Source organism: Antechinus flavipes, chromosome 2 (assembly GCF_016432865.1).
Source record: "Antechinus flavipes isolate AdamAnt ecotype Samford, QLD, Australia chromosome 2, AdamAnt_v2, whole genome shotgun sequence".
Taxonomy (NCBI): domain Eukaryota; kingdom Metazoa; phylum Chordata; class Mammalia; order Dasyuromorphia; family Dasyuridae; genus Antechinus; species Antechinus flavipes.
Window position 1 is genome coordinate 400,617,369 of NC_067399.1, and position 13,484 is coordinate 400,630,852.

Genomic DNA, 13,484 nt, shown 5'->3' on the forward strand with positions numbered 1-13,484 from the left:
AGGGTAAGGGAAGAAGAGGCAGAACACTCCATAAGAGAAGCTTTGGCAACTCCCTTGATTTGACCCAGTCCCACTGGGGGACAAGAAGCTGGAGAGCCTGACGCCATCAGCAGGGAGAAGAAAGAAGTAAGCAAAGGTATACTGTGGAACTATCATCATCATCTCACATTTAACCAATCATTTAATTCCACCATCTCATTTTAGTGCTGAGTCCACCTAAATGGTAAATGGTTGAACTGGAACCCAGAACTCTGGTCCCAAATTTAACACTCCTCTGTACTAGATAGCATCTCTACCACTTTTAAAATTTGGAAGGCTCCTTCCTTTCAATATCTCGATTAGGTAGGCAATTCAAATATTTTATAGATGAAAAATGTTTAGACTCAAAGCAAAGGGACTTTCCCATGATCACATAGTAAATCACACAACTGGGATTTGAATTTCACTATTCTGACTAAGCCTTATGTTTTTTCCTGGGTATTGAGGAACGTCCCCTAACCAAACTCTTCCCAAGTGGTGAGAAATGTTAGTGTAACAGAGGTAACTGAGAATCTAACCAGAGACTTTGATGTACTCACTGCAGCTGGGAGAATGGCCAGATTGGATCAGGAGATTAATGACAAGCTGGAAACATTAGGAATCATGAATTCTAATCCCACTCTTCTACTTATATACTGAATGAGCCTGGACAAGTAACTTGACATCTTCAAGTCTGTAATCACCCTAGTGGAGATGCTCTAACCAAAGTATCTGGAACCCAGGTCCAGAGAGAATTTTACTTTAGGACTGAAGCATCTCTAGAACAAAGGTTTTCAATTTGGAATCCAATTTTTAACTTTTTTGATACCTGTATTTTAATAATTGGTTTCCTTTGCCTTCCTATGTTTTTGATAAGTTTAAAAATATCATTCTGTGATTTTGCCATTCCCAGTAGTACAATCATCCATGACTACTCTGAAGAACTTATGATGAAAACCTTTTTTTGATAACTGTATTTTAATATAATTGGTTTCCTTTGCCTTCCTATGTTTTTTGGTAAGTGTAAAAACATTCTGTGATTTTGCCATTCTCAGTAGTACAATCATCCATGACTAAGTATTCTGAAGGATTTATGATGAAAAATCCTATCTATACCCAGAGAAGGAACTGATTGTGTCTGAATACAGAATGAAGCATTGCCCTCTCTCTCTAACTTAATTTTTCTTGAGGGTTTTTATTTTCATTATAGTGGGAGATCTATATTTTTTTTCACAGTTTGACTTTCATGGAAATGTTTTGCATAACTTTACATATGGTTTCTTAATTGTGAATGGGGATAAAGGAGAACTCAAAAATCTTAAAAAACAAATGTAAAAAAATTTAGACTATAATTGGGGAAAAATACTAAATTAATAAAAATATTGTCCTGAAAAGGCTTCACCTGACTGCCAAAGAGATCTGTGATACAAAAAAGATTAAGAATTTCTATTGTACAATGAGATAATTCAATGCAATTTCAATAAACTTGTAATAGAAAGTCATCTGCATTCACAGAGAGAATTATGGAGACTGAATATGGATCAAAGCATAATATTTTCATCTTTTTGTTGTTTGCTTGTTTTTTTTTCTTTCTTGTTTCTTTTTTCCTTTTGATTTGCTTTTTCTTGAGCAGCATGATAAATATAGAAATATATTTAGAAAAATTGTACATATTTAACCTATATCAGATTACTTGCTATTTTGGGGGGAGAAGGGAAAAGAAGGGAGAAAAATTTGGAACACAAGATTTTGCAAAGGTGAATATTGAAAACTATCTTTGCATATAATTGGAAAAATAAAATACTATTAAGGTTCAAAAAAATTTCTGTTGTAGGGTTTTCTGTGGTCCCTATATGGTCATCCATATCCATATCCATAAAATCCCCCAATTTGGTTTGGGGGACTATATAATGACTATATAATACTTTCTTCAGAAAGGCTCTCCTCCAACACATCTTGGCTAACTGTGGGCAAATCACTTAACTTCTTAATAAATTCTACATGCACCTTTTCCCCCAAACTTAGGATAGAGGGTTTCAAAACTGTTAAATATCTAAACTGGGAGAGGAAGTTCCCTCTATCAACAAAATAACAAGACTGAATTGAAACAAATAAGCAAGCTACATAGTAATTTTCTTTTTCTCTTTCCTTCCAAACTGGGCCTTTTCTATATAGCTGGACTCATGCTAGCCAGAGGCAATGGGATAAGGAAAAAAGAAACCAATTTTCCACCCTAAAATATTCAACAAGTCCTATAGCCAGATGGTTAGTGGTACTTGTGCCCAAGAGGATGAAGGCTTAGGCTGTGCCCAGGCTACTGTTGGCAGATGAAGTTCATTACTGATAGAAGCCGGGCAGGCAGCTTCAGGAGATACTTGTCTGCCTTCCTTGTATCCCCAACTAAAAGACAGGACTAAGAAGATACTGTGTGAATGTTTAGAACATGGGGCTAATGAAGACGACAATGTTACTTCAGTCACCTAAGAGTTCTCATCTCTGTTTTGTTTCAGAGTCCCATCATCACATTCTGACCTGTTTCTCTAAGCCTATCCCAAATCAATCTTGACCACCTAGCCCCAGCCACAGGAAGAGTCCAAAAGCTACCACAGCAATGAATGCTCTTGTTTATTCATGGAGACCAGATTCCAAAATAATCCTGTATCCCCCCTCCTGATGGGGATACAGATCAAAGTACACATCTCGATATTCTGCAAAGAGGAGCCCTGGGGGCTGACACAGGAATCAGCTCTAAAGATGAAAGATGTCACACTGTTCTCACCAACATCTCCCAATACTAGAAAAAGGACCCCACCTCCTCTATGAGATGGCAGCTGGGGAACACAATAGTCAAAAAGATCTAAGTTCAAATCTGCTAACTGTGTGATCCTGGGCAAGTCATTTAATTTGTTTCCTTGGAAGATAAAGTGAAATATGCAAAGTCCTTTATGAATTTTAAAAAATACTATGTGATGTTAGTCAGTGATGTTGTTGTAGTGATGATGAAGATGAAGATAAAATTGGCCACCCCAGCCCATACTGATTTCTTCCCTCCTCTCATCTCCCATCACTCTTAATTTCTGTACAACTTGTCAGGTATTAAACTACTACTGAAAGTTACTAAGTAATATGAGTATCCTTATCTCATTTAATGAGGGTTTAATGAGGGGACTGTGTCTTATGTATCTGTACATATTTTAGGTACTAAAGAAACATCCAAATGAGTAATATACAGGCAAGATAGAGATGACCCCAACCAAAACAAAATACAAAGGAGGAAAGTAGGCTCTAGAGAGCTGAAATGACTTTGCCTTAAATCCACTCAGAAAAATAAGAATAGACTGGAGGGAAGAATCAGCTCCCTTAGATCTTCAGCCTCCCTCCTTCTATCCTGGCTGTCTTTTCTTTTTTCACACTCAACAAAAAGAGTGCTTATTATATCCCTGAGACCTGTTAGTCAACAAACCTTCCACGTAGTACCTCAATTCAATTCTATTTGCATTTATTAAGTGACTATGTGCCAGAAATCATACCAGATATCTCAGACTCAAAAGCAAAACAGAAAACTTGAACCTGATCTCAAGGAGCTTACCTTCTCCTGAGAGATATAACATTAGCATAGTTAAGCATGTACAAGGTGAAAATGAGGAAAGACTTCTAAGGATTCTAGAATGTAGAGATGTATTCCAGATCTTAGGAGCAGCCATGCAAAGCATGAGGAAAGAAATGGACACGCCAGACTCAAAGCATAGTAAATAGATTGATTTGGCAGGAAAATATAATGCATGATGACGAAGATGGAAATATGTTTAGAAGAACTGCACATGTTTAACCTATAATAAATTGCTTGCTGCCTTTGGGGGGGGGGGAGAAAGTGGAGAGGAAGGGAAAAAATTTGGAATCCAAGGTGTTTCAAAGGTGCTGAAAACTATCTTTGCTGTATTTAGAAAAATAAAATACTATTTAGAGAAAATAGAATGTATGCAGGGGAGCAATGCAAAACAAGTCCAGAAAGACAGGCTCTAATCAGACAGTGAGAGGCTTCAAGTTACAGTCATGGGAGCTTGTACTTTATCCTATGGGTGATAGGGAGCCACTGAAAGTTCAAGAGTCAGATGCATACTTTAGGAAAATTACTTTGGCAGTTGTATGGAAGATGGGTCGGAAAGGATAGGGACCAATTAGGAGGCTTTTATAGTGGCTGTCATATAAGGGATATTGCTCAAGTTGAATGAACAGGGGATCTGTGTGAGCTCTTAGTATGAGAACAGTGAGAGGACTAAAGCCTAGGATGGGTAGTGGGACATATGTGGAAAGAGGGGAGGAAAGGATGGTAGGAAAACTTCTCAGATTACAGAAGGAAGCCTGGAGGGCTTCTCAAGAACTCCTGGGCAGAGACAAGCACTGGAACAAGAGGTTGAGTTCACCAGGAAGAAAGAAAGGAGCCTTACCGTATTGGCCATGGTTTCTGGTGGTGCACACAAGCTGTAAAGAAAGAATAAAGGAATTAATTAAAACCCACTTTTCATCCATCATCTCTAATTCTCCATCCTTCCACTGAAGAGAGGAAGACAGGAGAGGAGAAGTCAACAGCTCATAGGCTGAGCTGTGAGGTCATTACCCATAATAGTAGGACTCTGAATTCTCCTCTGATAGTTTTTCTTTGGGATCCCAATCTCATTTCTGTTTTCAACTACCTGGCCATGGGGACATGATTCACTGGTTCCAGGAGGGGATGAGGAAAGTGGAAACCCAACAATATTGAATGTCATAGCCTAGAAGGACCCTTCAAGGTCATTTTGTCTGACCGCTTCATTGTATAGAGATACAAACTGAGTTACAAAAGGAAATGACTTGACCAAGGTCATACATCAATGTTTTAAAAAGTGTTATCTCTTTCTTAAACAACTTTCCCCTGCATAAGGTAATTAAGTAGCACAGTAAATAGAGCACTAGGTGTGAAGGAAGACCTGCATTCAAATCTAGCCTCAAGATACTAGCTAGATGACTATAGACAAGATATTTAATTTCAGTTTGCCTCGGTTTCCAACTGTAAACTGGAGATAAAACCGGCATCAAACTCAGTGTGTTGTTGTGAGAATTAAATACTATTTTAAAAGTATTTAGCACTGTACCTGGCACACTTGGTTCTTTAAAAATGCTTAATCTCTTCACTTTCTATATAGTAAATCAATCCTTATAAAAATAATGGGGAAGCTAGTATTAATTAAACTAGAAGCCTCTAGGTAAATAGAGAATTAGACCTGGAATGAGAAGGACCAGAGTTCAAATCTGGTCTCAGACACTAGCTGTGTAACCCTAGGCAAGTTACTTGACCCTGATTGCCTCAAAAATTTTTTAATTAACCCATTATATGAGTAAAACATAACTGACCAGAGATTCTTAACCTGGGGTCCACAGATGCCCTAAGAGTATATGGATAATTCTGGGGAAAGGATGGGGTATCCATGAATTTGGATAGGAAAAAAATTCCACTAACTTCTAACCGAAATCGAGCATTTTCTTTATGATTTTTTTTTTTTATTCCAAAAAGGGATCTCTGGATTTCGTCAGGCTGCCTAAGGAATCCATGACAAAGAAAAAGTTAAGACACCTTGGGATAAAAAACTATGCTTGTAGCTTCCCATTTCTGCAAAGAAGAGAGAAAGGTGAATTCTCTCATTTCTTCTCTAGGGCGAAGCTAGTTCATTACCATTATATATCATTCAGTATCAGAGATCTAGCAAATTGACAACAAAATTGGAACTCAAGACCAAACTTTTTTATTACTAGCCCAAAATTCTTTCTATAATTCCATGCTGCTTCTAGGCTATCCAGACAGGACCCATATTCAACTGCCTCAAGATGAATTTAATTCTGATCCTCACTGAAACCAAGAGTAATTCTGTTTCAACTCTGGTGGTACAGAGTACAGAAAAGCTCTCTAACACTACACTCTCCTTGTTGGGCCTCCAACTCTTGCCATAGACCTCATTGTCTGGATTACCCCAATCAGGGGCCTCAACTCTGCTGAAACCAGAAATCAGAGGGTGCTGGTTAAATGGAGGAGGGAGAACTTAAGCAGCCAAAGCCCCAGGAAAACCTGCTCTGTTGCCCCAGCAACAGCCAGGAGGAAATGAAAACGCTAGTGTTTTTAAATTCCAAATTTTCAACTCCTCCCCCAGAGAGAGGCCCGGGTTGGCAGGTAGGAGTGGGCATAAATTAGCTCTGGTACATATGGGGAGGGAAGAGGAGGGGCGAGAATGAATTAGCCCTTAGACATCATCTGATCCTTCATGAGACTGAGTCTACCCACTCTGCCCAGCATCGAATCGGCTTTCCTTTGGCCACGTAGCTGGAAAATTCAGCAATGGCCCTGGTCCAGAATAAGTAAATGAAGCCGTCTGGGTAAAAGCCCCTTTCTAGAGGAAAGAGGGCTCAGAGACAGGCTTTCTAATTTCTATGAGCTAAACTTATAAACTCTTAGAGAGTTAGGCAGAGAGGACTTACTCCTCCAAAATAAGAAAGCCCAGACCCCCAAGGAAAAGCTGAAAGGCAGGAATGGCCCCCAGGACCCTTCTGGGGCAAAGAATTCTCTTCTCTGCATGGATTTATAGCAGACTTCTCAAATCTTCAAAAAGTCCCATTCCTTCCATCTCATCTGAGGAACTCCTTTCCTTTTCTTTCTGTTCTTTCTTCCTCAAAAAGAATTTATCTCCATACCATCATCCAAAAGAGTCACTAACTCCTGACTCTGAACACCTGTCTCTTCTAGACTTGTTTCCTCATGTGTAGAATAGGGCATCTTAGTGAACAAAATGATCTCTAAAGTTCCTATTAACATCTGAAATGCTATTTGTGCTCCTATTACTTTTTCTATGCTAGAGAAAGCCCAAGGCTGAGCAGTTACCTTCCACAACTACTGATGGCCTTGAATTTACATCCTTAGGTTGCTAAAACTCTAAACTTTTGATTTTGTCTTGTTCCCACTTCAGATCGCCACAGAGTGATTCTCTTCACCCATATGTTTAAGATAAATTTAGGAGGGCTGGGCTTCATGTCTAGATTTCCCATACACAATTTGCATGTCATCTCAATTCCTCTTCTACAGATGCTGTTGTATTTTCTAAAAGACAAAGATGTGCATCTTACCCTGGTCCTTGCAATCCATCCTTAAACTGACCAGGGATATCCCGTAAATGGGTATGAATGGATGATTGTGTGGTTAGACAAGGAGGAGGAGAGATGAAGAGGCCTGAGGGGATTTTCTACCAAGAATGGCTGACCCAGAGGATACCAAAGGATAAAGATGTAGAAGAAAGCTAATCTTGCAAGATGTAGGAGTGAGAACCAGTGAGAACACTGACAAAAACAAAAAACTTTTCTCAACCCTAGAGAGGAACAAGTTACTATTTTAAGGAGCCTTTGAAGAACCTAAAACACTGAAAAGAACCTCAAAACCTACTACCCAGAATGTCAAAGGCAGGAAGAGACCTTAGAGATGATCTGGTTTAATTTCCTCATTTTATTGTGTGACACTGATAAGCAATGGCCAGCCCTGCAATCAGGAGAAAGCACAGGCAAATGACTTAATCTTTCTGAGCCTCAGTTTCCCCATCTGTAAAATAAATCAATAAACTAAGAATTTATGATTGCCTCAATAGAGATGAAACTCATAACTGTAGAGCAGTTCTCAAACTTTTTGGTTTCAAGGCCCTTTTATGCTTACAAACCGTTGAGGACTCTTCCCTCCAAAATATGCTTATGTATTTATTGTATTCAGAAATTAAAATCTTAATATTAGAAAAATGGTTTTATTGAAGAATCTCAGAAATTCCTAGCTGTCCCCAAACCACATTCTCAGAATTACTGAGTTAGTAGAGTAAGTCTTAGAGATTGGTCTGTGGCTCAGAGACAATCCATGACTTGCTGGTTATCAGAGGTATTTTTCTGACTCTAAATCCAGCTATGCCCATCTGTAAAATGGGAATGATAATATCCATAAGCTCCTTGAGGACAGAAATTGTTTTGCTTTGATATCTATATCCCTATTAAAGTGTATGTATTCAATAAATACTTATGAATTGATTGACCTCAGAGAGTGGTTGTGAGGATTAAATGAGAATACATATAAAGCATTCTACAAATTTTAAAAGTGTTATGGAATATCACTTATTGTTTTTAAAGAGAAAGGAACTTAAGCCAGCTAGGCAAAGTGATTAAGAATCCATAACCAGTTTATTCTTCCCTCCCCCACCTCCTCCAATACCTGAAGAATAAATGGAACAGTCTCTGAATCAAAAAAAAAAAAAAATTACTTAGGGAACATCTCACTTGAAAGTCCAGATCAATGCTATTCTTGGCTCAGGGCCTCCAAGTGAAACCCCGAGAAGAGGCCTCAGTCTGGTTTCTTAGAGAGCAGTGTTGGCTGCTTGTTGTCACAGAAAGTTGGAGCTAAATGGGGCACTCAGTGTGGGCTAACCTTTCCTTTTCCTGGGCCTCAGTTTCTATAAACTATTAATATCTCCCTCAGGTTACAGATATCAGGGGCAAATAAATGAGTTAAAAAGTGAATTACAACCCTCATATGGGTCTGAAAAGTGGCCTCCAGCTCTGTTCTGTAAGTTAGTATCCTGCTCATCATAGGCTGATCATAGAGTCCTTAATTTACAGATAATGGGGAAGGATAAGAGGCCAAATAATCCAAGTCAAACTGTGACCCCCAATGCCTAGAATAGAGAAATCAGGATACAAATCATTCCTGATTAAGCTTTCCTTACCCAGACCCAAGCCAGTGAATAGTTAGCTTTGAGGGAAATATTGGCAGCTAGGTATTTAAAAGTTTCTTGGGGGAGGGAGGAAAAATAGTAGGGTAATAAACTCTACTACTAATGTTTTGCCCACATATAAATCTCTCTCCTCTATAGTGCATTGAAATCCAAAATAGACATGTTTGGGGGTTTCCACTCCAAACTTAACCAAGGAATTAGGACACACGGAAAAATCCAGCCATACCCAAGCCAGAAAGTTAATATAGTTCCACACTGTTAGGGTCTGCTTCCTTACCTGAACTCCCTAAAGCTATAGAGAGGACTTTTTTTGGAAGATGAAAAGCTCAAACTCATCTCCATCCTACATTATGACTATTCCTGAATTCCTGGGGAATGGGAGAAGTCTCCCAGGAGGGGACTCCCAGATCTCCATAGAAAACCCCAGATCTTTCCTTTTAACACCAGCTCCTATTTTTCAATTGCTGCTGGCCATCTCCATCTGAAGATTCTCCAGCGACATCTCAAGTTCAATATGCCCCAAATGGAATATTTACCCCATAACATGCCTATACTAATTTTGGTAGCAGAAGTATTTTTCCAGTTACTCAGGCTCCAAACATCATTTCTGAATCTTCCCTTCTTCCTGTTCTTATATCCAAATGAAATCTCCTACAGATTCTACAAGTGCATGTGTGAAGTCCCTCCCATTTCCTTTCTATTTCCTGGGCAATCTTATCAATACAGACCGTCTTTATCATTCCCTGAATACCTCTCACAGGATCAAAGATTTAGATTAAAAGGGACCTCAAAGGTTTAATCTTTTCTTTACAGATGAGGAAACTGAGGCATAGAGTAGTGAAATGACTTGAATAGCATCATATAGTGATCATGAGGCAGGATTTAAATTCAGGTTTTCCTGATTTTAAGTCTAGTGCTCTATTCATCATACCACTTAACTACCTATTTCTTTGTTCATTGCATTCTCCATTAGAATATAAGCTTCTTGATGGCAAGGACCATGTTTTCCTTCCTTTGCACCTCCCAGGACATCCAGGGTATCTAGTACATAGTAAAGATTTAATAAATGATTGGTGACTGACTGCATTATACTTTTACTTAAATTCCTAACTGGGCTTTGTCCTTCCAGGCTCTCCTCCAATGCATCCTTTAACACAGCTTTGCAAAACCATTTTCCTAAAGCATAGCTTTGATCATTCTATTGCCACTGCAGGGAAGGATAAAATACAAAGTTCATGGTCTAGTCCTTAAGATCATCCATCATCTGAGTCCAATCCACCTTTCTAGGTTTAATTCACCCTATCCTTTTAATTGCACTCTATACTTCAGCCTCTATGTATTCAGAGGCAAACCTAAGTCACACCTGCCTTCAAGGTCCTCCATGCAGCATTCCCAGATTTCGCAGACAACTATGCCCCTCCTCTCAAATTTTTGTCTAAGTGCTGTATCTGGAGTTCTCCCACTATATTCCATCTGAGGGTCTTTGAAGAGACCTAAAAATAAACCTCCCTTCTTTGCAGAGGTGGGGAGCTGAGTGAGAAATACTGCAATAAATGTCAGATTTGGCTGATATCTTTATTAGTTTTTCCTGAATCACATTCTTCTCCCAGAAGCTCTCAGAATAGAAATTATTTTTCAGGTCTGGTGTACTTTGTACTTAGGGGGTGAATAATAGGAACTTAATTGATTTTGTTCCCTTGCTGTGAATTGAGGAAAGGGACCGGGCAAAAAAAGGTGCAAGTCACTTAGACTGCAGCCACACCCAAGAAGTGCCAATTTAGCAGGCTTCCTTTCTATCATTTAACACATTTAACACAAAGCTTAGTACAAAGAAGACTTAATAAATGTTGGTTGATTTGATTTGGCAGATGAGATTCCCTGACTTCTCCTGGGACATCCAATTCAAATAACTTTTAATGTTAGTGCCTACTTGTCCTAGAACCTAGGAATTGAATGGGGGCATAGACTAATCCAACAATTTCACTATTATGAAGTAATTGCCTTTATCAAAGCAGGAGGCACCTTCTCTACAATTTAGGGAACTGTCTTCCTTATTAGAGGAAGGATTTGAACTCATTTCTGGGCTCCAAGGCCAGTTCTTTATTTGTTGTGCCAGACTGCTCCTGAATGTTGGGGACACAAAAGCAAAATAAAAATAAAAAATAATCCCTGCCCTAAGGAGTTTTTTTTTTTTTTTTTTTTTTTTTTTTTTTTTTACTAACACCTGTCCTAGACTACTGAAGCTTGCCTCTGCAGTAAGTCCCACCCCAAATTAGAAGACTGGGGAATCAATTTGGAGAGAAAAGGCATGGGATTTCCTCTCCTGCTTTCCTCCCCCTCCCTACTTCTCCTCTCACTAGCACACAGCTGTTTTTTTTCCCCAGGAAACAAATATTTCCCATGTGTCTCCCAGCTGCCAAAGTGCCTAAGCGCAAATGGAAGAAGTCAAATGAATTGTTGGAGTTTACAATGGGCCTGCAGGATGGGAGTAAGACAAAGACAGCTCAACTGTGTCCCCAGCTGCAAGGGACATAGAGGGCTCCCTACCAAGGCAAGTACCCATAAAAGCAGGCCAAACTGGGGGAAATGATGTTTGAATAAAGGATATACTGAATTTATAGGAACTGAAGCAAGGCGCTGAAGGGTGGAGAGAGATTCTTCTAGAATAAACCAACCCCAGCCAATTTTCAGCTTTCATAAATCACTGAGACATATGCCCAAATTTGGAATTGGCCTTGAGGAAGCCAAGGGGATTTTAGATGCAAAGGTGGGAGGAAACAGTTGCTTCTAAAAAAAAACAAAAAAAAAAACGAGGGCCTCTTCACTCCCCCAACTCCTGTCCTGTCCTTATAGATATCGGGTTTCTTTTCAGCAAAAGTGCCCTTAAGTCCGATCCCGGGAATTCCCTGACTCCCACCCCACCCCAAATCCCCCCTAGTGCAAAATTCTGAACTCTACTCTTCCGGACCACTTATTCCCAAACACATAACAAGGCAAATGTGGGAAATCTCTCTAAGGTCAATGGCCACGATGTAATGGGCACACAGGAAGATCCCCGAAGCTTCAGAGTTTAGAGAAGGTTGTGGTCCTGCCCGTCTTACCGAGCACCGAGAATCAGTGTCCCCATACACGTAAAATTTCCGTCCCTCCTACTCCCTAGCCCGTGGCACTTAAAGCCTTCCTTCCCCCACTTTCCTCTTATCCTTCCCAGGTGCTTTTTCACTGAGCGAAGGTTAATTTATCAGAGCAGATAATTCGGTGTCCTCCTACTGCAGATTAGCTGTGTGACCCTGGGCAAGTCACCTTATCTCTAGGTCTAAATTTCAGCGTAGGGGAACTGGGCCTTATTGTGCTACTTACCTCGGAGAGATGAACAGAATGTTCTTTGTTAAAAGAGCCTTCACAAAGGATTATGAGTTATTATGAGTTACTACACATGGGATGCACCGGGAGAAGCTCAAGACCACGAAGCCAGTAACCGGTGAGGGGAGGGGACCCAAGTTTCCCAACTCCTATTCCTGAATTTTTGACTCTGTCACTCTGCCCCAAAGAGCATCCTTCAGTGCCAAATCTCCCCAACCCCAGCGCCCCTCTTCAGCTCAGCTCACCCCACCCCCCATCTTCTGTAACAGCCAGCTTCGCCTGCAGCAGAGGATTTGCGCCAATGCGCGGGTAGGGAGTTGGCGGGGCCACACCCAGTCCCGGCCCCTGTCCAGCTCCAGTTACTGCGGCCTCGGACTCCTTGGCCCTCCGGTCTCTGCTTGGGCACCCCCTCCCCCACAAAACTCCGAGCTTCGGCCCGAGCCCTCAAAGCTCCAGAAAGCGGAGAAATGCGCAAGTAATTTGAGGGTGACACGTTTTGTGTCCCCGACCCCGCCCGGCGGGCGTGAGTTCTTCCAGGCTGGGTCTCCCAAGCCAGCTGTGGCTGGACTGCCTCGGATTGCCCTTTTCTCTCTCCTCTCTTTTGTTCCCCCAGCCCAAGCGCCTCACCTGGAAGACTGGCCACCCCTTACTCACCGAGAACTACCTGTCCTGCGGGCCAAAAGGAGCTCTCCAAGCGGCCGAGTCGTTGGCGTGGAGCGGGATCTTGCGAGCTCGAGTCTACACTTCACAGTGCACTATACAGCGGAGGAGGAGAGGCCACCGGGACTGCGGCTCAGCTGTCCTTCTCTTGGCTCCCTAGTGGCCTCCGCCTCCTCCCGAACCCCCCCCTCCTCCCACACCACGTGTTCCAGGATCAACCAATCCCAGCCGGGACCCTCGGCCCTTCCCCCCCAAAATCTCACTGTCAGAGGTCTAGCCCTTCTTTCGAGCACAAGGGGACTAGAGGCCAAGGCTAACTTGTTCATGTGCTCCAGGGTTACCGTTATTCTTTCTTTTCCCCTCTGGGAAACTGCATCATAAAACATAAAGACACAGAGGTAGTTACTTACTCCCTAGCGTCATGAAGGCTCTCCCATAAAAAGTCCCAAATTGAAGGATTACTTGATTGTGGCAAGGTTTCCCAAATTCTTCTCCTAGTCGGGAGTTAGGAGGCTACTTGCAACGAACTTTGGGAAACTATAATGCCTTCCAGGACAACTACACACACTAGAAAAACAAGGTGGATGGAAAAAAAACCATATTGCTCAGATTAAGACAAGTTTAATCAGAAAGTCTTTTGAGTTAGTCCATTAATAG

General features: G+C 41.0%; 1 protein-coding gene across 2 annotated transcripts in view; it reads right to left on the reverse strand.

Annotated features, from left to right (window-relative positions):
- Positions 1-12,980, reverse strand: part of ANXA6 (annexin A6) — a 63,407-nt gene extending 50,427 nt beyond the window's left edge. Inside the window, exons 1-2 of one of the 2 annotated variants that reach the window (XM_051978737.1) lie at positions 12,822-12,980; positions 4,467-4,500 (exon numbers count right to left, since the gene is read on the reverse strand). In XM_051978737.1, coding sequence (XP_051834697.1) covers positions 4,467-4,478 — 12 coding nt within the window. In that variant the 5' untranslated portion in view covers positions 4,479-4,500; positions 12,822-12,980. The remainder of the gene's footprint in view (positions 1-4,466; positions 4,501-12,821) is intronic. The other variant, XM_051978736.1, reaches the window with a different exon arrangement.
- Positions 12,981-13,484: the final 504 nt, after the last annotated feature.